Source organism: Eubalaena glacialis, chromosome 8, assembly GCF_028564815.1.
Source record: "Eubalaena glacialis isolate mEubGla1 chromosome 8, mEubGla1.1.hap2.+ XY, whole genome shotgun sequence".
In the NCBI taxonomy this organism is placed as follows: Eukaryota; Metazoa; Chordata; class Mammalia; order Artiodactyla; family Balaenidae; genus Eubalaena; species Eubalaena glacialis.
In genome coordinates this window covers 18,494,560-18,518,401 of record NC_083723.1, presented here as the reverse complement: position 1 = coordinate 18,518,401, position 23,842 = coordinate 18,494,560, and the positions used below count along the sequence as shown (strand labels likewise).

The following is a 23,842-nucleotide window of genomic DNA, read 5'->3' as shown; positions in this document are numbered from 1 at the left end:
TTGGAACAGATGGCTATAAATACGTAAGCCTCACGTGTTGCCGTGCAGCCCTTCACGTTTTCCAGTGTGCCTTCCGATTTAATCCTTACCATAACGCGGAGGAGCAGTTGGTGGTCTCAGCCCTAAGTTACAGGCAAGGAAGGGACTTGTCCCAGGTCCTGAGGTGAGAACCAGAGTTTGGACTCAGCTCTTCTGATCCAGGGCCTTCCCCTGCTTCTTGACTCCACGATGGGAGCAAGGAAGCAATTCTGATGAGCGCCCGTGGACGGACAGGGGTGGGCCTCCTATGGGCTGGCCCTCAGTGGGATGTACAAAGAAGCCTGTGTTCTTATCAGAGCAACTGATGCTGGGCAAGGGGTCCTCAAGAGAGCTGGGCTGAGCACTGGGAACCAAGGAGGACAGACCCTCAACTCCCCAGGATGTGCAAAGACTTGACCAGTGGCCATAGCCCTGAGATGGGATGTTAAAAAAACACGTCTACATCCCAAACCAGCTTCCAACTTGGACTCTAGTACCTGCCAAGGTTCATTCTCTCTAACACTTGTCTCTTTCCTTTTCCCTGCCATCATCGTAATGAACGATGCTTGTGAACATTTTCACAGCGCACCATATCCTGAGTTATTTTAAGGAAAGAGACCGGATCGTATTTGCTTTAGTACTGTCCTATTTCCTAATGCATGGGAGCTGTGTTGAAACAGTGTTGGTTAAAGCCAAGACACCAAATCAAAGCCAGAAGTTGTCCTGGGAAGCAGAAGTGAGAATTCGGTGATGGGGATAAGTATGCTGGACTCAGAAGCAGGGAGCTGTTTATGTGTATTTTCTGTAATTGAAGCAGGATCCAGTGACCAGCTTCTCAGGGTGCAGCCGATCAGGGTCAGAGACTCAGACCAACTGATCCAGAACCTTCTGGAATCAAGAACCATTAAGCCTGAGAACTGCCCATTTGGGCCTCATCCTGATACATCAAAAATGTTGCACGGGCCAAGAATATAAATTGGGAAGCGAGTAAATTCATCTCTTGGGGAAAGCTACATAGGTGTGCTTAGTAATATTTTTTTCCTTGTTTTTTAGTATTTCCTGATTTCCCCTTCAAAGAGTTTCAGAATGTCTGCTAATGGGACCCTCTTCTCCACAACAGAATTTGACTTTGAAGCAGGACACAGCAGGTAGCCTTTGCCAATGACTTTGCTTGAAGTACCTTTTATCTGAGTGTCCAAGGAACAGGCCTAGTGCAGCCTGAGGGCAGCTGGGGAGGCCCTGAGTGGTCTGCTGCCTTGCTGCTAGGTTCAGAGGGTAGTGAGCTCCAAAGAGGGATCAGGAGTAAGGCCATTATCTGAAGGCCTCCTTCCCACCCAAAATCTTCATCTCTGGATCACAAGAACGAAGGTGTGGGAGGGGGCCCCTGAAGCACCCGGAGGATGGCCTCAGATGCCCTTCTGGCTCTGGAGAGGCAGCTGTCAGAGCTGTTTGCCGACATCAGAGCAGAATGGTGGAGGCAAGCAGGCCTCTGAGGAAAGAGGTAAGGAGAAGCCAGGGTCCGAGGGTGAAAACACACAAGCCTTGGGGTCCACGCAGGTTTGGCTCTGGGATCTGCACCAGGTGTGAGAAGCAGGGCTAGTTATCTAATCTATGGCAGCCTCAGTTTCCTTACGTGGGTGGATGAGGCACTTTGCCGAGATAACGCGAGGGAGGATGGAGACAGGTGTGCAATATGGCGGGCGGGAGATGGCAGCCATCAGTAATAACTATAGGATGAGAAATGGAGGGGTGGGGTTTTAGAGATGAGGAAAGAAGGGTGGACCTAGCAGATCTGACTCTGCGGGGGGATACGAAGGGGGGTGGCCAGAAAGCGGACGGACACTTTCCTCCCTCCCTCCCTCCCCTCACCCCATTTGTGGTAGTGTCAGCGAAGCTTGACTCCCTGACTTGGGCTGTTTCCTGACAGTTACCATCTCATCGTGGAAGTGAGAGATAGCCAAGGGCTCAGAGCCTCCATGGAGCTGCAGGTGAACATCGTGAACATCAATGACGAGATCCCTCGCTTTACCAGGTAGGCCTGAGGGCTTGGGCGGGGGTCTACGTGGGCCGGGGTCACCATGTCTCTTAAGTAGCTGAGCCTCCTCAGACACATTTCATGCAAGGCAGAGGGCTGCCCTTTGCTCTGGCCTGGAGGAGAGGTAAGAGGCTCCAGATCGTCAGTGTCCTTTACCTGGGCCTCCAGACTTAACATCTTCCACCTCTGTTCCCCCCGTCTCCACACCCCACAGACGTGTGCACCATGGGATTCTGGGTATGGTGGGGAAGGGGTGGAGGCAAGACACCACGCACCTGGTGCAAGGCTTGCCACTGGGCACGTGCAGAAGGCAGAAGGCAGGTACTCATAGGATAGGATGCTCACCGCTAATAACGGCAGAATCCTAGAGCACGTCATCAGTCCAGGCTCCATAAAGCCCACTGTCAGGAGGTCATCCTCTCCGACTGAGGAAAGGGCTGTCTCGATAGTGCCTAAGGGGCCTGCCCACTGCTGGGTGCTCTAAGTTTCCTCCTGTTGTGGTGGATTCAGAAAGGAGATCTGCCTCATCTGGCAGCTCCTCCATCCAAGAACGTGAGGAAGGTAAGTGAATCTGGTAGAGGCAGCCTGTGGGAATGTGCCCGGCACCAGCCCAGGCACAAAGGCGAGACCAGAGCCTGTCACAGACAAGGATTTAGGAGGGGGATATGGGATTCTGAGCTGGCATGTGACCCTGCAAACAGCCTGGTTACTGGTTACAAGACTCCGCCCCCTACCGTACCCCCCCAGTTGCTGAGCCAGGCTCAGGAACCAGCCACAAGGAAACTGGCAGACTCCCCTGCCTGGGTTCACTGTATTCATGGAATACATTCAGCTCAGGAGACTCCACCAACCAAAAGCCACTGGGCCCCAGAACTATGTAGAATGCTTGCAAAAGTATTCTGAGATTGAGGTATTAAAGCAACTCCACTCACAGGCTAACCAAGTGCCTTGTGGCAAAACACACCACAATTGTGAAACTTCTGGACGTTATCACAGTCTACAGCCCAGTTGCTGAGTGTCAACACGGAGGGGACAGCAGCAGAGGCACTCCCACAAAATGCTTGTTGCCGGGTTAAGCTCAGCAGGACGGTGCAGTGCATTTCTGCTGACGGGCTCCTCCTCCAGGAACACAGTACAGGCAGTTTATAAATAGTTGTGACATCCCAGCCTGGATTCGGACTCAAGTGTTGGCCAAAACAGCAATGCAGATTCATCAGTGATCCCCAGAGGAAGGTGATGGCGGTGGGGCTAGAGCTGACACGTTCTGCGATGCCCTCTCCACACCCCCAGTCTGTGAGGTGGGAAAGCAGACTAATGGGCCTGCAAAGGGGAAAATAATCAGTTTGCCCAAGGGGCAGAACGTGTAGGCCATCTGGTTTGGACTGTGTCTTCCAAAATAAAGCAGTTGGCCTCAGCAGAAAGAGAACATGACCTTGGCTGTTTGTTGGGGCCTCCCAGAGATTGCTCTGGAACTCTGGTTCTCATTTTTGGTTTGAGAGATGAACCTGTTAGGCTCCATCCCAGACAGGAAGCATGACCTCTGTGACTGTCTAACCATTTTTTTAAAAAACAGTCGACTTTATTTCAAACAGTGTTCCCTGGATGTTGGTAAGGATGGGTCTGCGAGAGCCTGTGATCTAGAAGGATGTGAGGCAGGATTTGGGGCAGGATGGCTGCCCTACTTTGCCCGGGCTGCTCAATTAGAGCCAACCTAGTCCCTCAGCCATCCTGACTTACAGCAAGTTTGCTCAGTTTCAAGCTAGGTACTAACTTTGAGGTTTTCCTGGTTCCCTTGAACTATCATCCTTCTTTTCTCCCAAATCAGTGCTAGGACTAACCATAAGTTATTTAATTCAGGATAAACAAAATTAAATCCTCAAATGGACTCAAGTAGACTGAGTCTGAGTGTGAAGTTAGAAATGCAAGATGTGGAAACAACTTTTCTATCTTTACTATTTGTTAAGGTCCTGCAATGAAATACAACCAAAGCAAGTACTATTTCTGTTGTTGAAAATGCGTCACCATTTTTCTCCCGGGTGGTGACAAATGCTGAACGTTTCATGTTCTCGTGATGTGCACTCCAGGATGCTGCCATTATGAAAGTCGGGCAGTTTATTATAAGAGTACCCGACTTACATTCACTCTCTACCTCGCAAACAGTGCTCGCTGTTCTTGCAAAGAACTTTGTTTTAGAGTCAGGCAGGTGGGGCTTTCTCCCCTTCTGCCCATTTCTTTTGCATTCATTCAGAGTCCTTTTCAACCTGGCGCCAGGCAGTGTAGACACACTTTATGGACTTACAGAAGCCATCCCATGTCATGCCGGATTCACACCCTTTCCCCTGAGTGTGGCCCTGGGTCCAGGCTCTGGTGAGCCAGTGTCACGGGGAGAGGGGTGTGGGAATTAGTGATATCAGAGCTTTCCCCTGTCGGGGGCGCTGCAGGGGTCCTGGCTTCACCGCATTTGAACAGATTTCTACTGTGGTTTGAGGGTAACACTTCTAAGTTAAATGATATTTTATACACACTTGGGTCTTGGATCCCCAAACCAAATAAACCACAGATTTTATCTTCTGCCAGGCTCAATATCAAGTCAGCCAAGGACAGGATGTTGTACCCGGGGAGTTGTGTCTTCACCAACAGCCTGATCAGTCCTCTTCACGAGGACCTGATTTCCCGGAGCGCCCAATGTGGACTGCAGAAGCCCGCAGATGAGGGTCTTAAACAGCTGCACTCCTGACATTTGGAGCGGGATACTTGCTGCGGTGGGGCTGTCCTGGGCATCGTAGGCTGTTTAGCAGCATCCCTGGCCTCGACTCACTACACGCCGAGAGCAGCCTGCTCCTCTAGTTGTGACAAACCACATAATCATCTGCAGCTGAGAACCACTGTCTTCGAAGGGAAGGAGGAGGGTGGGAGCAAGGGGATTTCTCTCCCAAGGTGTCCTCTGTCTGTCCTGTGAGAGGCTGGGAGCCTCTGGCTGTCACCTCTGGTGACTCCTCATAATAGTCCTTCTCAAACTTTAAAGTGCTACCCCGACCCCGCCCCCGACCCCGCACATCCTGTGAAACTCTGGCTCCTGATTCAGTGGTCTGGAGTGGCCGGAGGACCCAGCATGCTCAGGAAGGCAGTTAGAAAGGCGGGGACCACCCCTGAGGTAGCAAAGGCGAGGCTGGGAAGGTCGCACGGGTGTCTTAGTGATCTCTCTGTTGGAAATTAACGGAACCCCCTCAATGTAGCCAAAGGAAAAAATCCAACACGTGAGAAACAGGGTCTCTCACACAGTGGAATAAGGGCTTAGTCCAGCCTGGGGAGCCAGGGCCGTCCCCCTCTCTCCTCTGGCTCTGCTTTTGGCTCCTGCCGCCCCGCCTCCTTGGCTGCATCCCACTTTGTCCATCCCTGGACCCACTGGTGGGCGGCACGGATTCCCTGACAACGGTGTGTGTCAGGTAAGTAAATGGACAAACGGCAGCTTCTGGGGGACCCCTGGTAGTGAGAGGTCCAGAGCACTGAGGTGGCCTCTTGGCCTGAACAAGATTACTGTCTCCCATCAATGGAGCGAGCCTACAGGAGGGCGCCCCAGGAGTTGCGGCCGGCCCAGTATCCCGGGAGCAGCCTGCCTGGGGAGTGCCTTGTTCCAGCCATTCTCGGCCTGCCTCTGACTCCCCTGGAGGCCCCCTCCCCTTTCTCCTCCCTCTGGCCCTACAGATGATGGGATAGAACTGCAGAGACCTTCTGAGCTCATGAAACGAACGCAATCCTTTAGATCCGAGGTAGAGTATTCCCCTCTTAAAGACACTCCCACATGGGAAAACCCAAATTTAGGAAACTGGTAAATTAAAGATGACTATTTGTCCCACTGAAGTGATTTTCCCTCCACAAAAGGACTTCCTGCAGAGTTATTTTAAACGATAAGCTTCCCTTGGTACATTCAAAATTATTCAATTTACGCAGGGTGTGCAGTTAAAACCTCAAACATATCTGTCTGGTTTCGGGCCTTTTCCAAGGCAGTACAGGTCTGAGGAAGGTGCATAAGTTAGCAGTTTCGGCTTACTTTGTAAGAAGTCATCCTTGGAGGGCAGCACGCTGACCTTAGCTTCTGCCAGCGGGGCTCGTTTCTCCCTTCAGAGAGCTGACCTCACGGTTAACGCAACTTGGAAAGGCATACACGTTCTGTGTGTAAATTCTGCCTCCTCAGAACAAAAAAAGAAAAAAAAAAGGGAAGAAATAAAAAGTGAGCAGAGGCCCTGGGATACAGAAGGTTCACAATTTAATCAGCTTCTGGTGGCAACCATGGTGTGGGCATCAGGAAGTTATAGTTTTGGATATTGTGTCCAGAGGGATTTTTAAAAGAATTCAGGAAAATTCTGCACACGAATTGGGAGAAGAGAAGACAGCTGGACAGGCCGACTATCCTTATTTTAAAAGATGTTAATGCCAAGGCTGACCTGAAATGGCATCAGGCCTGCGTGGAGTCAGGGACCGTGGCTGGTATAAATCGTTGCCATCGCAGCACAGCAACTTCTTTGCATCCACAGGGATGTGATCTGTGGAAACACAAAAGCCAGTCACCCCTCCTTTCAGCTGCTGAGCTCTCCCTCCCCAACACACTGATGCAACTCCAAGAGCTCAGCGCTATATTTAGCACGAACCAAAATACCCACCTCCCAGACTCCACCCTCCTGTGCCCCTGAAATGAGCTGTGTCTGCTGTATTTCTGTTCCAGCCCAACGCACGTGTACACGATTCCCGAGGAGCTGGGTCCAGGAGCAATTGTGGCCAATATCACAGCTGAGGACCCTGATGATAAAGGTTTCACCAGCTTCCTCTTCTACAGCATCACTACTGTCAACAGCTATTTCATGATCAATCAGTGTAAGTCACACACACACACACACACACACACATCCTTATGTGCATCCTTTAATTCAGCCATTTGGATTGTTTTACAAATATTTTCTCTGTCTTCTGGTCTGGGGCATGCCTTTCCGTCTAGACTATCGTAAGTTATCAGGGTAACAGGTGTATTTTTTTTTTTTGGCCGCACCTCGTGGCTTTGGGGATCTTAGTTCCTGAGCAGGGATTGAACCCAGGCCCCGGCAGTGAAAGCGTGGAGTCCTAACCACTGGACCGCCAGGGAATTCCCTGTAATAGGTGTATTAAAAGCAGCTGGCTTAAGGTTTGGGGACATTGAACAGGGCCCTGTGTCGACAGCTGCATCATCAGCTGTATCACCACTCCACCTTTGAGGCAGGTGGGCATCTAAGGATGGATGAGTTCACTATCCTGAGGGTACCTTGAAGTCTCCTGAACAGAGGATCCAGACCAGCACTGTCCAGAAGAAATACAGTGGAAGCCACATATGTAATTTTAAAGTGGCCACAAAAAGTAGAAACAGGTGAAATTAATCTTAATAAGGCATTTTATTTAACCCAATATATCCAAAATATTATCATTTTAACTTGTAATCAAGATTTTAAAGTTACTCATGAGATATTTTACCTTATTATTGTTTGTGCCAATTCTTTGAAATCTGTTGTGTGTTATACTTACTGCATCTCAATTTGGCCTAGCCACATTTCAAGTGCTAAAGAGCCACATGTGGCTAGTGGTTACCATATTGGATTGCATCAATCTATTGATACATCCATCTGCGGATTCCTGGGAGATTTTCCCATCTAAGTATCTTGGTGCGGAGAAGGAGAGTTTCTCCCTCTTAATGACCACCTTTTAGTCCATACCAGGCAGGATGCTGCGTGATCCACATGCATTCTATCTTAAGTACCCAGCAGAGCAACCCAGTGAACTACCATAATCCACATTTTACAGATGACGAAACTGAGGCTTAGAGAGAGACTCGGACAGGTTAAGTGACTCATCCAAGGTCTCACAGCTTGTAGGTTGTGAAGCAGCGATACAAACCAAAGCTGCCCGACTCCAAAGGCTGTGCTCTTCCCTACTCCTAGACTATACCACCTCATAAATCCCTGTCACATCACCCAAAAGGACTTCACTTTACATAATGATTTTGTGGAGGCCAGCACTGGACAACCCAAAAAGACAATGTGTTACTCGTCCCATAGGCTTTAGGGCAAAGGTTACCTGTGCCCAGGAGAGGCAGGCAAAGGTTACCTGTGCCCAGGAGAGGCGGGCAAAGGCGGTGCTGTCTGTCATTGAGGACCTCACTCCAGTGATCATGGCGGGATGGACAACTGTGGTTTAGAATTCTGTTCGTTTGAGTATTGCAAATTGAACTTTTAACAAATAAGTGGGGGTTTTTTGGTAGTATATTCATTAAGACTCTTTGGTTGCAAGTAACAGAAACTAAGGCCAGCCAAACCAAGCAAGAGAAAAAAAAAGTAGAGGACACCTATCACCAGGATACTGCATATCTCATGAGAAAGAGTAAACAGTCAGGGTACAGGAAGGATGGGGAGCAGCGCTGCTCCAGCGCCCTCAGCAGCTAGAGTTCTGGCATCTTATCTGTAGCTCCACTAGGAACTTGACTTGTGTCTCCCAGTTACAAATTCTCCAGAAAGAGAACCCAGGGGTTGGAGTCAGCTGTCTATCAGTCCAATGAATGATGGACAAGGACAGCTGCCAGAGGGCCCAACCCTGAGGCATGAGGTGCAAAATTCTAGAAGGATCAGGCCAGACACCCCAGTCAATGTCCAAGACAGGAACTTACACTAGGTTTTTTTTTTTAATGTACTTGTATAAAGAATATTCTCTTTGTAAGCCAGTCCTCACATGAGAATGTTCTTTTCCAATGTACTCCAAGTCTCCACCTGACTTTGACTCTTCATTTCTCTCCAAAGAGCCATATTCTGACCTTTGCTTTCTCACAGTGACTGGGACCATCCAAGTTGTGCGCAGGATAGACCGAGATGCAGGTGAATTAAGACAAAATCCCGCCATATCTCTGGAGGTTCTGGTGAAGGATAGACCCTTTGGGGGTCAGGAGAATCGCAAGCAGATAACCTTCATTGTGGAAGACATTAATGACAACCCCTCGACATGCACCAAGTTCACCTTCAGGTATTTGCCTTCTGAGACACGTGTGGGCACGTCACCTCTTTGGGGGCGCTTGGATCTTCTGGTATAGCCTGGCGGGGACTGACGGATTGTGGGCACCTGTGACACAGCTCCATAAAATAAGTAGATTTGAACTGTCCCTTTAGGTGAGAGATTTTCCTTCCTCATCCTTTTTTCTTCCCTCTCTTCCATTTTCTTTCCTCTTTGTTATCTCCCTTCTCCACTTTCTTACTCTGTTAAAAAATATTTTTATTTTGCTCTCTTCTACAACACATTCATCTCCATTGCTGACAAGTCCACAGGACTTGTCAGGCACTCTCTGGACTGTACCTTTTCTTTATTTATTGCCACCCATGGCAAGATGGTGCTGTTGGTTAGCAGTTATGGTAGATACTTGAGACTTAGGATCGGTAACTAGGAGCTCCCAGAGAAGCGCGCCACCAGTAATATGAATAAATGAAACCAAGTATTTACTTAAAACAAAACAAAGCATCTAATTCACTTTACACAACTTAACTGCCTGTGAACAAAAGGCAATGGAGAGGGGGGAAAAGGCAGATACAAATTCTTTTGGATAACTTGACCTGTTCTTTGTCTCACAATCTACTCACCGTTATTTTAAAATAAAGTCCCTTGGAGGAGGAACCAAGATGGCAGAGTAGAAGGACCTGTTCTCACTCCCTCTTGTGAGAACACCAGAATCACAACTAGCTGCTGGACAATCATCGACAGGAAGACACTGGAACTCACCAAAAAAAGATACCCCACATCCAAAGACAAAGGAGAAGCCACAATGAGATGGTACAAGGGGTGCAATCACAGTAAAATCAAATCCCATAACTGCTGGTGGGTGACTCACAGACTGGAGAACACTTATACCACAGAAGTCCACCCACTGAAGTGAAGGTTCTGAGCCCCACGTCAGGATTCCCAACCTGGGGGTCCGGCAACGGGAGGAGGAATTCCTAGAGAATCAGACTTTGAAGTCTAGTGGGATTTGATTTCAGGACTTCAACAGGACTGGGGGAAACAGAGACTACACTCTTGGAGGGCACACACAAACTAGTGTGTGCATTGGGACCCAGGGGAAGGAGCAGTGACCCCAGGGGAGACTGAACCAGACCTACCTCCTAGTGTTGGAGGGTATCCTGCAGAGGCGGGGGGTGGCTGTGGCTCACCATGGGGACAAGGACACTGGCAGCAGAAGTTCTGGGAAGTACTCCTTGGCATGAGCCCTCCCAGAGTCTGCCATTAGCCCCACAAAAGAGCCCAGGTAGGCTCCAGTGTTGGGTTGCCTCAGGCCAAACAACCAACAGGGAGGGAACCCAGCCCCACCCATCAGTAGTCAAGTGGATTAAAGTTTTACTGAGCTCTGCCCACCAGAGCAACAGTCAGCTCTACCCACCACCAGTCCCTCCCATCAGGAAACTTGCACAAGCCTCTTAGAAAGACTCATCCACCAGAGGGCAGACGGCAGAAGCAAGAAGAACTACAATCCTGCAGCTTGTGGAACAAAAACCACATTCACAGAAAGATAGACAAGATGAAAAGGCAGAGGGCTATGTACCAGATGAAGGAACAAGATAAAACCCCAGAAAAACAACTATATGAAGTGGAGATAGGCAACCTTCCAGAGAAAGAATTCAGAATAATGATAGTGAAGATGATCCAGGACCTTGGAATAAGAATGGAGGCAAAGATCGAGAAGATGCAAGAAATGTTCAACAAAGACCTAGAAGAATTAAAGAACAAACAAACAGAGATGAACAATACAATAACTGAAATAAAAACTACGCTAGAAGGAATCAATAGCAGAATAACTGAGGCAGAAAAACAGATAAGTGACCTGGAAGACAGAATGGTGGAATTCACTGTTGCAGAATAGAATAAAGAAAAAAGAATGAAAAGAAATGAAGACAGCCTAAGAGACCTCTGGGACAACATTAAACGCAACAACATTCACATTATAGGGGTCCCAGAAGGAGAAGAGAGAGAGAAAGGACCCGAGAAAATATTTGAAGAGATTATAGTCGAAAACTTCCCTAACCTGGGAAAGGAAATAGCCACCCAAGTCCAGGAAGTGCAGAGAGTCCCATACAGGATAAACCCAAGGAGAACCACACCGAGACACATAATAATCAAACAGGCAAAAATTAAAGACAAAGAAAAATTATTGAAAGCAGCAAGGGAAAAACGACAAATAACATACAAGGGAACTCCCATAAGGTTAACAGCTGATTTCTCAGCAGAAACTCTACAAGCCAGAAGGGAGTGGCATGATATACTTAAAGTGATGAAAGGGAAGAACCTACAACCAAGATTACTCTACCCGGCAAGGATCTCATTCAGATTCGATGGAGAAGTCAAAAGCTTTACAGACAAGCAAAAGCTAAGAGAATTCAGCACCACCAAACCAGCTCTACAACAAATGCTAAAGGAACTTCTCTAAGTGGGAAACACAAGAGAAGAAATGGACCTACAAAAACAAACCCAAAACAATTAAGAAATTGGTCATAGGAACATACGTATCGATAATTACCTTAAACGTGAATGGATTACATGCTCCAACCAAAAGACACAGGTTTGCTGAATGGATACAAAAACAAGACCCATATATATACTGTCTACAAGAGACCCACTTCAGATCTAGGGACATATACAGATTGAAAGTGAGAGGATGGAAAAAGATATTCTATGCAAATGGAAATCAAAAGAAAGCTGGAGTACCAATACTCATATCAGATAAAATAGACTTTAAAATAAAGAATGTTACAAGAGACAAGGAAGGACACTACATAATGATCAAGGGATCAATCCAAGAAGAAGATATAACAATTATAAATATATATGCACCCAACATAGGAGCACCTCAATACATAAGGCAACTGCTAACAGCTATAAAAGAGGAAATTGACAGTAATACAAAAATAGTGGGGGACTTTAACACCTCACTTACACCAATGGACAGATCATCCAAAATGAAAATAAATAAGGAAACAGAAGCTTTAAATGACACAATAGACCAGATAGATTTAATTGATATTTATAGGACATTCCATCCAAAAACAGCAGATTACACTTTCTTCTCAAGTGCACATGGAACATTCTCCAGGATAGATCACATCTTGGGTCACAAATCAAGCCACAGTAAATTTAAGAAAATTGAAATCATATCAAGCATCTTTTCTGAGCACAACGCTATGAGATTAGAAATGAATTACGGGGAAAAAAACGTAAAAAACACAAACACATGGAAGCTAAACAATACATTACTAAATAACCAAGAGATCACTGAAGAAATCAAAGAGGAAATCAAAAAATACCTAGAGACAAATGACAATGAAAACATGACGATCCAAAACCTATGGGATGCAGCAAAAGCAGTTCTAAGAGGGAAGTTCATAGCTATACAAGCCTACCTCAAGGAACAAGAAAAATCTCAAGTAAACAATCTAACCTTACACCTAAAGAAACTAGAGAAAGAAGAACAAACAAAACCCAAAGTTAGCAGAAGGAAAGAAATCATAAAGATCAGAGCGGAAATAAATGAAATAGAAACAAAGAAAACAATAGCAAAGATCAATAAGACTAAAAGCTGGTTCTTTGAGAAGATAAACAAAATTGATAAGCCATTAGCCAGCCTCATCAAGAAAAAGAGGGAGAGGACTCAAATCAATAAAATCAGAAATGAAAAAGGAGAAGTTACAACAGACACCGCAGAAATACAAAGCATCCTAAGAGACTACTACAAGCAACTCTACGCCAATAAAATGGACAACCTGGAAGAAATGGACAAATTCTTAGAAAGGTATAACCTTCCAAGACTGAACCAGGAAGAAACAGAAAATAGGAACAAACCAATTACAAGTAATGAAATTGAAACTGTGATTAAAAATCTTCCAACAAACAAAAGTCCAGGACCAGATGGCTTCACAGGTGAATTCTATCAAACATTTAGAGAAGAGCTAACACCTATCCTTCTCAAACTCTTCCAAAAAATTGCAGAGGAAGGAACACTCCCAAACTCATTCTATGAGGCCACCATCACCCTGATACCAAAACCAGACAAAGATACTACAAAAAAAGAAAATTACAGACCAATATCACTGATGAATATAGATGCAAAAATCCTCAACAAAATACTAGCAAACAGAATCCAACAACACATTAAAAGGATCATACACCACGATCAAGTGGGATTTATCCCAAGGATGCAAGGATTCTTCAATATGCGCAAATCAATCAATGTGATACACCATATTAACAAATTGAAGAATAAAAACCATATGATCATCTCAATAGATGCAGAAAAAGCTTTTGACAAAATTCAACACCCATTTATGATAAAAACTCTCCAGAAAGTGGGCATAGAGGGAACCTACCTCAACATAATAAAGGCCATATATGACAAACCCACAGCAAACATCATTCTCAACGGTGAAAAACTGAAAGCATTTCCTCTAAGATCAGGAACGAGACAAGGATGTCCACTCTCACCACTATTATTCAACATAGTTTTAGAAGTCCTAGCCACGGCAATCAGAGAAGAAAAAGAAATAAAAGGAATACAAATTGGAAAAGAAGAAGTAAAACTGTCACTGTTTGCAGATGACATGATACTATACCTAGAGAATCCTAAAGATGCCACCAGAAAACTGCTAGAGCTAATCAATGAATTTGGTAAAGTTGCAGGATACAAAATGCACAGAAATCTCTTGTATTCCTATACACTAATAATGAAAAATCTGAAAGAGAAATTAAGGAAACACTCCCATTTACCACTGCAACAAAAAGAATAAAATACCTAGGAATAAACCTACCTAGGAAGACAAAAGACCTGTATGCAGAAAACTATAAGACACTGATGAAAGAAATTAAAGATGATACTAACAGATGGAGAGATATACCATGTTCTTAGATTGGAAGAATCAATATTGTGGAAATGACTCTACTACCCAAAGCAATCTACAGATTCAATGCAATCCCTATCAAATTACCAACGGCATTTTTTACGGAACTAGAACAAAAAATCTTAAAATTTGTGTGGAGACACAAAAGACCCCGAATAGCCAAAGCAGTCTTGAGGGAAAAAAATGGAGCTGGAGGAATCAGACTCCCTGACTTCAGACTACACTACAAAGCTACAGTAATCAAGACAATATGGTACTGGCACAAAAACAGAAACATAGATCAATGGAACAAGATAGAAAGCCCAGAGATAAACCCATGCACCTATGGTCAACTAATCTATGACAAAGGAGGCAAGGATATACAATGGAGAAAAGACAGTCTCTTCAATAAGTGGTGCTGGGAAAACTGGACAGCTACATGTAAAAGAATGAAATTAGAACACTCCCTAACACCACACACAAAAATAAACTCAAAATGGATTAGAGACCTAAATGTAAGACCGGACACTATAAAACTCTTAGAGGAAAACATAGGAAGAACACTCTTTGACATAAATCACAGCTAGATCTTTTTTGATCCACCTCCTAGAGTAATGGAAATAAAAACAAAAATAAACAAATGGGACCTAATGAAACTTAAAAGCTTTTGCACAGCAAAGGAAACCATAAACAAGACAAAGAGACAACCCTCAGAATGGGAGAAAATATTTGCAAACGAATCAACGGACAAAGGATTAATCTCCAAAATATATAAATAGCTCATGTAGCTCAATATTAAAGAAACAAACAACCCAATCCAAAAATGGGAAGAAGACCTAAATAGACATTTCTCCAAAGAAGACATACAGATGGCCAAGAAGCACATGAAAAGCTGCTCAACATCACTAATTATTAGAGAAATGCAAATCAAAACTACAATGAGGTATCACCTCACACCAGTTAGAATGGGCATCATCAGAAAATCTACAAACAACAAATGCTGGAGAGGGTGTGGAGAAAAGGGAACCCTCTTGCACTGTTGGTGGGAATATAAATTGATACAACCACTATGGAGAACAGTATGGAGGTTCCTTAAAAAACTAAAAATAGAATTACCATATGATCCAGCAATCCCGCTACTGGGCATATACCCAGAGAAAACCATAATTCAAAAAGAAACATGCACCCCAATGTTCATTGCAGCACTATTTACAATAGCCAGGTCATGGAAGCAACCTAAATGCCCATCAACAGGTGAATGGATAAAGAAGATGTGGTACATATATACAATGGAATATTACTCAGCCATAAAAAGGAACGAAATTGGGTCATTTGTTGAGACGTGGATGGATCTAGAGTCTGTCTTACAGAGTGAAGTAAGTCAGAAAGAGAAAAACAAATATCGTATATTAACGCATATATGTGGAACCTAGAAAAATGGTACAGATGAACCAGTTTGCAGGGCAGAAATTGAGACACAGATGTAGAGAACAAACATATGGACACCAAGGGGGGAAAGTGGCTGGGGGGGTGGTGGTGGTGGTGTGATGAATTGGGCGATTGGGATTGACATGTATAATTGATGTGTATAAAATTGATGACTAATAAGAACCTGCTGTATAAAAAAATAAATAAAATAAAAGTCAAAAATTAAAAAAATCAATGAAGTCCCTTGTGATTCTGGGTTAATATGACTCTTGCAAAACAGTACTGTCTTTCCACTAACTATTTTGTCTCAATGCCACAAGATGAGTAATTCCCCAGGTTAGCTTCATCTCTGTGGTTTCTTAATAGCTAGTCTCCAGTTTGCTGGGAGTCTGAAGGTGGTTCCTCCTGGGGGTGGAGAGGGCACCTCTGCAGCGACCCTTGCTGAGAGAGTGTCCTGTGTCTGGAGCAAAGCTGAACACCAGAGCTGGTCTCACTTTCAGATCTCCCTAGGGAAAGAGTCTCCCTCTGAGATTATCTTTGCTTTTGCAAGTTCATTTTTTAAGCTCTAGGTAACTCTGGACATAGACCCCATACATAGTGTGGCCATGCAAAGGACAAAGGACCCTAGACAAAGATGATCTAGGATAAGTAGTAGAAATACAAACTCCTTTATTATGCTCTTCAATGTTCCCCTGTTTTCCTCACTGGCATGCCCAGCATAGCGCTAAGAATCAAGTGGTCTTGAGCCTGGCATCAAAACAGCTAAACCCTGTTCTGGACATACCCTACTTGCCTCTTCAGATCTAGCTCCCAGCCTCCCCAACCCTGCTCTGTGCCCCAGGAGGCTGACCTCTATGGAAATCAACTGCTCCCTTGCCCTGCACCTTCCCGTTGGCCCACGGGAAGCCCTGGAATGAGGGGGAGAGGGAAGTCAGGGTATTTATCCCCTGGCTCCCTCCCTGTCAGCGGCATGAGCCCCTCCACCTCCTGAAGGTCTCAGTTCCTATTAGGCCGCCCTCTGCGCACAGCACCCTCTGTCCCTGGTTCCGGTTTCAGGAACTGCTCCCTCCTCTGGCTCCTTGAGGCCTAGCAGTGGAAAGGGAGGCCCACTCTTCCTAGACCTAGACCATCCTTTGAAGTTTCCATGTACCGTGTGTACACGTTGTAACAGTCCCTTTACTAAACCCTCCTGGAATTATCTTAATTTGCCATCTGCTTCTTGCTGAGGCCCCTATCAAATCAATAATGGCCTTGACCATGTGATAGGTTCCTATCCCAACCCCAAGAACAGAGTCTGTTTGATGGGTGAGAACAGTTGTCATGGATAGTTAGGACCGTGACTTCCACACCATTTTCTGCATAAATCAAACCCACTACTGTTAAGAGAAGTCTGGTCCCTGGGATGGAGTAGAGGTGATCCACAGAGTCACTCTTCCACTTTCTTTGAAAATCTAAAGCTATGCTAGTGCCCTTGGGTGGCTCCAGTGCATCTTGGGAAATTCTTCTCCTCATGTCCTGCTCTTCTAGACCCTCCTGCTTTCCCCTTTGTTCTCCTGCTCTAAGAGGTGGGGGAAGATGGTTGAAGAGTAAGAATTCTGGGTATCAATGATTGGAGAGGACTGTGCTATCTCCAGTCTTCCTGGTCAATTTTCTCCCCTCAGTGCATTTCTGGTAAGTGTGTGCTGTGGCTTCCTGTGGTCCAGAGTCCCCTGACGTGTGAGATGACAGTTTACAAACTGCATTCCATATTAGCTGGTAAACTCACATTTTGAATATCCTAGACTGTCCAGACAAGCCCATGCAGAGTCCTGCCCTTGATAATCTTCTCTCCAAATTAGCCTTGAAGGTCAACGCCAGCCAGTAACTGAACTAACTGTATTTATTACTAAAGGTAACTCTAAACAATGTTCCAGGAGGGCTCTGGGCTTTTGCAGTGGGAGGAACTTGCAGTCGTCCTGTAAAAGCCAAGATATGAGGAGGGGCAACAAAAGGGCTCCTCCCTCTGCAGTCCGAGTGAGAGTTTTTACTCCCAAACCCCAGCTTCGTTTGCATACTCCAGGGAGGGGCTGGGAAACCAGCAGTATGCATCACCCACCACTCTCCCATGCCTAGCATCTTGTCCATTCCCACCACACCAGAGTGGAAGCACCCGGGCAGGTCAAAAGCAAGCCAAACGACAGCACTGGCGCTGCCACGGGCTCTGGCAGCCCTGTCCCTGAATATTTACTCTTTCTTCAGGGCTCTTGGCACAGTCTCTGCGGTGGAGTTTGAGGGAGCAGGTAGAATAGGCTGGGAGGGCGCCAAGCACCCAGTGGATCCCATGAGGCAGGTGGCTTCGTGCCAGGTCCCCTGCCATCCCCGTGGGTCCACGCAGGCTCTCGGGCCGCCGAGAGACAGAAACAGCCCCTGCGGCTTTCCCAGGCTGGTGATGAATGAGCCCAAGGCCCTGATGGAGGCATCAAAGGCCCCGTAACAGAGCCGCTCTGGTTGTAAATTGTCAGGTGCTTGGCTGAAAGCGCTTAGCAAGCTGTTTGTGAGCCAGAGGCAGAGGATGTCGGCTGGGCCTGTCACCTCCAAGTAGGGGGGGAACCGTGGTCAGATGGCTGGGAGTGAGGGCAGCCCGCCTTTCAGGCAGGGAGTGATGAATGGGGGGGAGTGGTTTTCCAAGTCATGCGTTTAGGGGAAAAATACCAAGTGGCAGGGGAAAATGAAAAGAACATGCCAGGCGGCCCTAAGGGGCCAAGTGTGAAGGCCTCTTTTGGAGGGCATGAAATGTCTGGCTTCAGGACCCTAGAGTCTTTGGGTGATGCAACCTTCCGGCTTCTGCAGACTTGTAATCAAGGCTCAGATCCCTGAACCCTCTGTGGGCCTGGAGAGTCACTGATAGAACCGAAAGTAAAATTTACTGTGACTCTTAACACTGACAAGAGGATGGTGCCTGGATGCATCAGCTTTCTGGGACAGGTCTTGAAACCACCCTGAACCAATCTTTCTTCATCTGTAAAATGGGGACAAGAACACAAACCTCTAGGCAATGAGGGGATGAGAGATAGAGTTTTTAAAGTGTTTGGTAGGATACCACATATAGTTGGTATTTAACAAATAGTATCTATTCTAAGTATTTATGAGTAAAACCATGACATTGTGCCATCAAGACAAGAATGGAAATGCTCGGACTCCAGTCCTGCTGAGACACAGAGACATCATGGAGATTCAGTTACACCTGTGAGAAAGACCGCTTTCCCAAAGCAAACCCAGTTATCCTCAGCAGCACAAAAACAACCTTGCCGTCAGACTTGGCTCCATGTTTGCTAAGCCCATTTTAGCTGCCATGAAGAGCTGATGTGGAATGTAGAAAGCAGCATAATTCTGTTGCAGAGAGAGGTGATAGTACAGAGGATTAGAGACACGTGTTGATGCTCTGAGAACAAGATGCCAAGACAGGATTAAATGTGCGAGGCTTTTATTAGTGGAAATGCCTGTGGGAGAAGATGGGGAGAGAGCTAGGCTAGGCTGCGAGGGTCATCAGACCGTGATGCTAGTCTGACCTGAGTAAAGGAAGGAGGGAGGCTGCATGGGTGGGAATGTTCTAGTCTGTTCTGCAGTCCATGAACTTGGCTAGGGCACTGGGGAGTCCTGGAGCCAAAGTCAGCTGTCACAGGACAGGAATGAGTCTGCCTTAGTATCTCTGCCCTGCCCTGTCGTTGGCACACGACCTCACTGCAAATACAGTGATGGATTTCAGAGCCGAGCAGCTGGGGTCTGTGATCATTCTATTCCTGCAGCTGTAGATCTTCCAGGCACATTCTCCTGGCAGCCCCAATATATTTTTGTAAGAAATCCTTCCCAAAGCAAAACATGATTGTGGTAGGGAAAGAGAGAAAGGGAGAAAGGGAGGAAGGGAGGAGGGAGGAAGGAGAGAGAGAGAAAAAGAGAAAGAAAATACTAGCCACACAAATTCCTCTTTGCCTGTACATGAGCCACTTTGCAGTGTGATTTTGCCATTCCTCCCATCAAGAGATGGGTATCTCTTTCTACTCCTTGAATCTGGACTTGACCAGGTGAATTGCTTTGGCCATCGGAACATTCACAAACATGGCGCAGCAGAGGATTGAAAGGTGTGTATGCACTGGGACTTGCCCTCTCTTGTTACTTTTGGAAGCCTGAGATCTCCATGAGAAGAGCCCAGACTAGCCTCCTGGAGGATGGGAGGTAATATGAAGCAGAGACCTCCCACCTTCCCACCATACCTGTGAGTGAGGCCGTCCTGGAGCATCTAGCCCCCACCGAGCTGCCAGTGACTGGAGAGACCAGCCAAGCTGGGCTGGAACCAAAAGAGCGAATGGATAACCCTTAGTGTTGTAAGAAAGAATAAACGCCTGTTGTTTTAAGCCACTAGGTTTTGGGCTGGTTTGTTATGTAGCAAAAGCTAATCAACATGTCCATCTTATAGACGGAAAAACTGAAACCTGGAGACGTGTGAAGTCCCTTAATGGGTCTGGAGGTGTTACCATGCTTCCTCAGAGTCTCCCACTCCAAGCTGGGCTTGACCAGATGGCTCTGAGTTTGGGGGCAGCTTTACTCATTTGCATACTATTTGCCTCCCCGCTGGAGTGAACTGAGATTGGGACCCAGAATTCAACCTTTAATAAGCCTCTATTGAATGAATGATGCTAAGGTGTCAGGAGGCCCTTCTATGACTTCGAAGCCATGAGAACACAAGTGGAGGAATTTCCAGTCTTCTAAGCATGGGAGGGGAGGGAGGGGTGCAGGGGTACAGCGATCCCCCCCAACCAGATTATCAATTCCTACAGGCAGGGGCAGAATTTCTATTTCTCTTATATTCTTCTTCACTCCTGTGCTAGTCCCATAAGCTACCATTCATTCATTCATTCAACAAATATTTCTTGAGTGTGCCAAGAACAAAGCAGATAAAGATCCCCAGTCTTGTGGAGCTTACATTCTCGGGGGCAAACAGGCGATAAACAGGATATGTAAGTAAACTGTATAGTATATTGGAAAATGGTAAGCACCAAGCATTAAACCTAAAGGGGGGAAGGGGAGAGGGAGCAATGGGCTGGGGGCGTTGACATTTTAGTTGGGGTAGCCAGGGAGCCTCCTGAGAAGGTGCCATTTGATTCGAGACTAAAGATAGGGAAAGAGCAAGCCGTGGGGACATTTGTGGGAAAAGCATTGCACGGTAAGTGCAATGGCCCTGAGGCCAGAGCCTGGGGAGGGTCCAGGAGCACAGGGAGGCCAGGGTGGAAGGAGAGTGAACAAGAAGAATTAGCAGGAGATGAGTTCAGACAGGTAAGGGGTGGAGGTGGGGGTGGGCGCACGTCATGAAAGATGCTGTAGATCAGAGTTACGACTTTGAGTGAAATCAGGAGCCCTTTGCGATTTAGGAGCAGAGGAGCAACGTGATCTGACATTTTCACAGGATCCCTCTGGCTGCTGTGTTAAGAATCCTCTGAAAGGAGTCAAGGGCAGAGTGGGGACACCAGTTAGGCAGGTACTGCCTTAACCACGGACTTGCTTTCAATTGCAATGAAAGCTGGGGTGTCTAGCCTGGGGCCTGTGCTAGAAGGAATGCTCAGTCACCATTTGTTGGGGAGAAAATATTGAATCGTGTCTTTTCGCCAGCATTATGGTGCCTGAGAGAGCAGCCAAGGGGACGTTGCTTCTGGACCTGAACAAGTTCTGCTTTGATGATGACAGTGAAGCACCAAACAACCAATTCAACTTCACCACGCCATCTGGAGTGGGCAGCAGCAGCAGATTTTTGCAGGATCCAGCTGGCTCTGGGAAAATCGTGGTCAGTTCACGGTCACTGCATCATCGAAAGGGCATTGGGGAAGTTGGTCTAACATGCATAGTGCTTTTGCTGCCCCATAGGGAGAAATTTCCAAAGTAACTCCCTCCCAAGCGACTGTAACTGACAAACTTAACAGTGACTCTGTTTTCCCCATTTGCTCTTTATTTTACCCAAGTTCCAGGAATTGTTTGTTATGCATGGTTATGCCTGGGGTGCTAAGGACTGGATTCTTTCTTGCATAGCTCGCGGTTTGCAGGCTGCGTGCCTCGTTAGCGTGCTTCCACAGTCGCATATCAGTGCCCTCTGGGCTCAAGCACTTTTGTTTATTTCAGTGCTCATTCCTCGCTATAGAGGTGTGAGGTGAGAGACAGCAGGGCCAGGGCCATGAGTGTGTCCTGCTAAACTCCTCACTGTAGAACCACTGGAGACCCAAAAAAGAGGGGCATCTCCACTGGGGCAAATACGTAATTGGAAAAAGAATGGGAGTAAAAGGCAGGTCTCAATGAGCTGTGTGAGACATTTAACAACAAGGTTCCCACTGGAGGGTTGGGGGAAAAGGAGGAGAGAGATAGAAGGGCAAGGTAAGGTGGGGGTCTTACAGGGGGTTGGTCTTGATGGGGGAGATCTTTGCATCAGAGATAAAGCCTCAGGAAGAAGAGCAAGCAGCCCACTAGCCATCCTCTCAAACACCCCCTTCTCTACCTCCCATCCCCCAAAAAGTCGTACCAATTTTCTTCACTGTGTCAACTAAAAATAACTTCTATTTTTTTCTGTTTGAGAAATTAATACATGTTCACTGTAGAAAGTGTAGGAAACACAGAAAGGCATTCTTATTCAGTAATAACCACTATTAACATGTTGATATATTTCCTTCTTGTCTTCTTCCCTATGCATAGATTTTATGTATAGTCTATACATATATGCATAAGTATTCTAAATGATGGAAATAACCTTGCATGTAGGATTCTGTATCATGCTTCTCTTTGACTTAACCTGAAATCTTGAGCCTATGCTGGCCAATAGTGCTTGATGAACATCTTTAAACAGATTCTCTCTCCTGATAAATTCTTTCAAATAAGTTCTCTAGCAGTGAGCAAAGGTACGGACATAACTTTTTAAAGCTCCTCCTATGGGAAAAAGTGCTTTCCAGAAAGGTTTTGCAATTTACATGTCCACTAACAGTACATGAAAATGTCAGTTCAATTATAAGGATTGTTTATTCTGTGTAATCTGATCTCTCTGTTTTAATCTAGTTGATTGGTGATCTAGATTATGAAAATCCAAGTAATCTAGCAGCCGGCAATAAATACACTGTGATAATCCAGGTGCAGGATGTTGCCTCTCCTTACTATAAAAGCAAGTATCATTTTGGTTTATTTCATGAAGCATCTTCCTTGAGTAGCAATGACTAAACTGTGCTGGGCAATGCTTGGGCTTGGGCTGGGGATGTATTTATGTTCAAAAGGAGACTTCCAAAACCCCAACACTTCGGAATCAGCCCAGCCTCCTCCCGTCCTTCACCAAGAACAGTTAATCAGTCTCCAAGTCCTTTCTTCTGTGTCACCTACTAAAATCTCGAGGATCTGCTGCCTTCCCCCCAACTCCGCCGCACCTCCATCCCACTAGTATTGCTCTAATGCAGAACCTCCTCTTTCGTAGCCAAATTACAACGCTAAGAGTGTTTCAAGAGTCTTTCTGCCCACCTTTAGTCTTGTCCCTCTCCAACGCATCCACCACATTTCTGACAGTGATTTTCAGGAAACGCAAATGCCACCGTATTACTTCTTGCTGAAAGCCCTTGAGTGTCTCCCCATAGCTGTCAAGTTCACATTCAAACTCTTTGGCTTGGCACAAAGCAATAAAGCGAGTCACGTGAATTTTTTGGTTTCCAAATGCATATAAAAGTTATATTTACACTACATACTGTAATCTGTTAAGTGTGCAATAGCATTGTCTTAAAAAAATAATGTACACACTTTAATTAAAAATACTTTATTGCTGGGCTTCCCTGGTGGCGCAGTGGTTGAGAATCTGCCTGCCAATGCAGGGGACACGGGTTCAAGCCCTGGTCTGGGAAGATCCCACATGACGCGGAGCAACTAGGCCCGTGAGCCACAACTACTGAGCCTGCGCGTCTGGAGCCTGTGCCCCGCAACGAGAGAGGCCGTGATAGTGAGAGGCCCGCGCACCGCGATGAAGAGTAGCCCCCACTTGCCGCAACTAGAGAAAGCCCTCACACAGAAATGAAAAAAACCCAACACAGCCAAAAATAAAAATTAAATTAATTCATTAATTTAAAAAAATACTTTATTGCTAAAAAATGCCAACCATCATCTGAACCTTCAGCGAGTCATAATCTTTTTGCAATGGTAACATCAAAGATCACTGATCACAGATCACCATAACAATATAATAATGAGGAAAACGTTTGAAATATTGCAAGAATTACCAAAACATGACACAGAGACACAAAGTGAGCAAATGCTCTTGGAAACATGGTGCCGATAGACTTGCTCAACACAGGGTTGCCACAACGTTCAATCTGTAAAAGACACAATATCTGCAAACTGCAATACGTAAAACGCAACAGAATGAGGGATGCCTGTATTGTGATTTAATTTTTTT

At 46.0% G+C, this 23,842-nt stretch overlaps 1 protein-coding gene across 1 annotated transcript in view; it reads left to right on the top strand.

The window, feature by feature from the left end:
* CDHR3 (cadherin related family member 3) overlaps positions 1-23,842 on the top strand; it is a 70,764-nt gene that overhangs the window by 31,552 nt on the left and 15,370 nt on the right. Inside the window, exons 5-10 of the mRNA XM_061198231.1 lie at positions 1,072-1,166; positions 1,946-2,050; positions 6,777-6,925; positions 8,899-9,088; positions 21,046-21,217; positions 22,471-22,573. Coding sequence (XP_061054214.1) covers positions 1,072-1,166; positions 1,946-2,050; positions 6,777-6,925; positions 8,899-9,088; positions 21,046-21,217; positions 22,471-22,573 — 814 coding nt within the window. The remainder of the gene's footprint in view (positions 1-1,071; positions 1,167-1,945; positions 2,051-6,776; positions 6,926-8,898; positions 9,089-21,045; positions 21,218-22,470; positions 22,574-23,842) is intronic.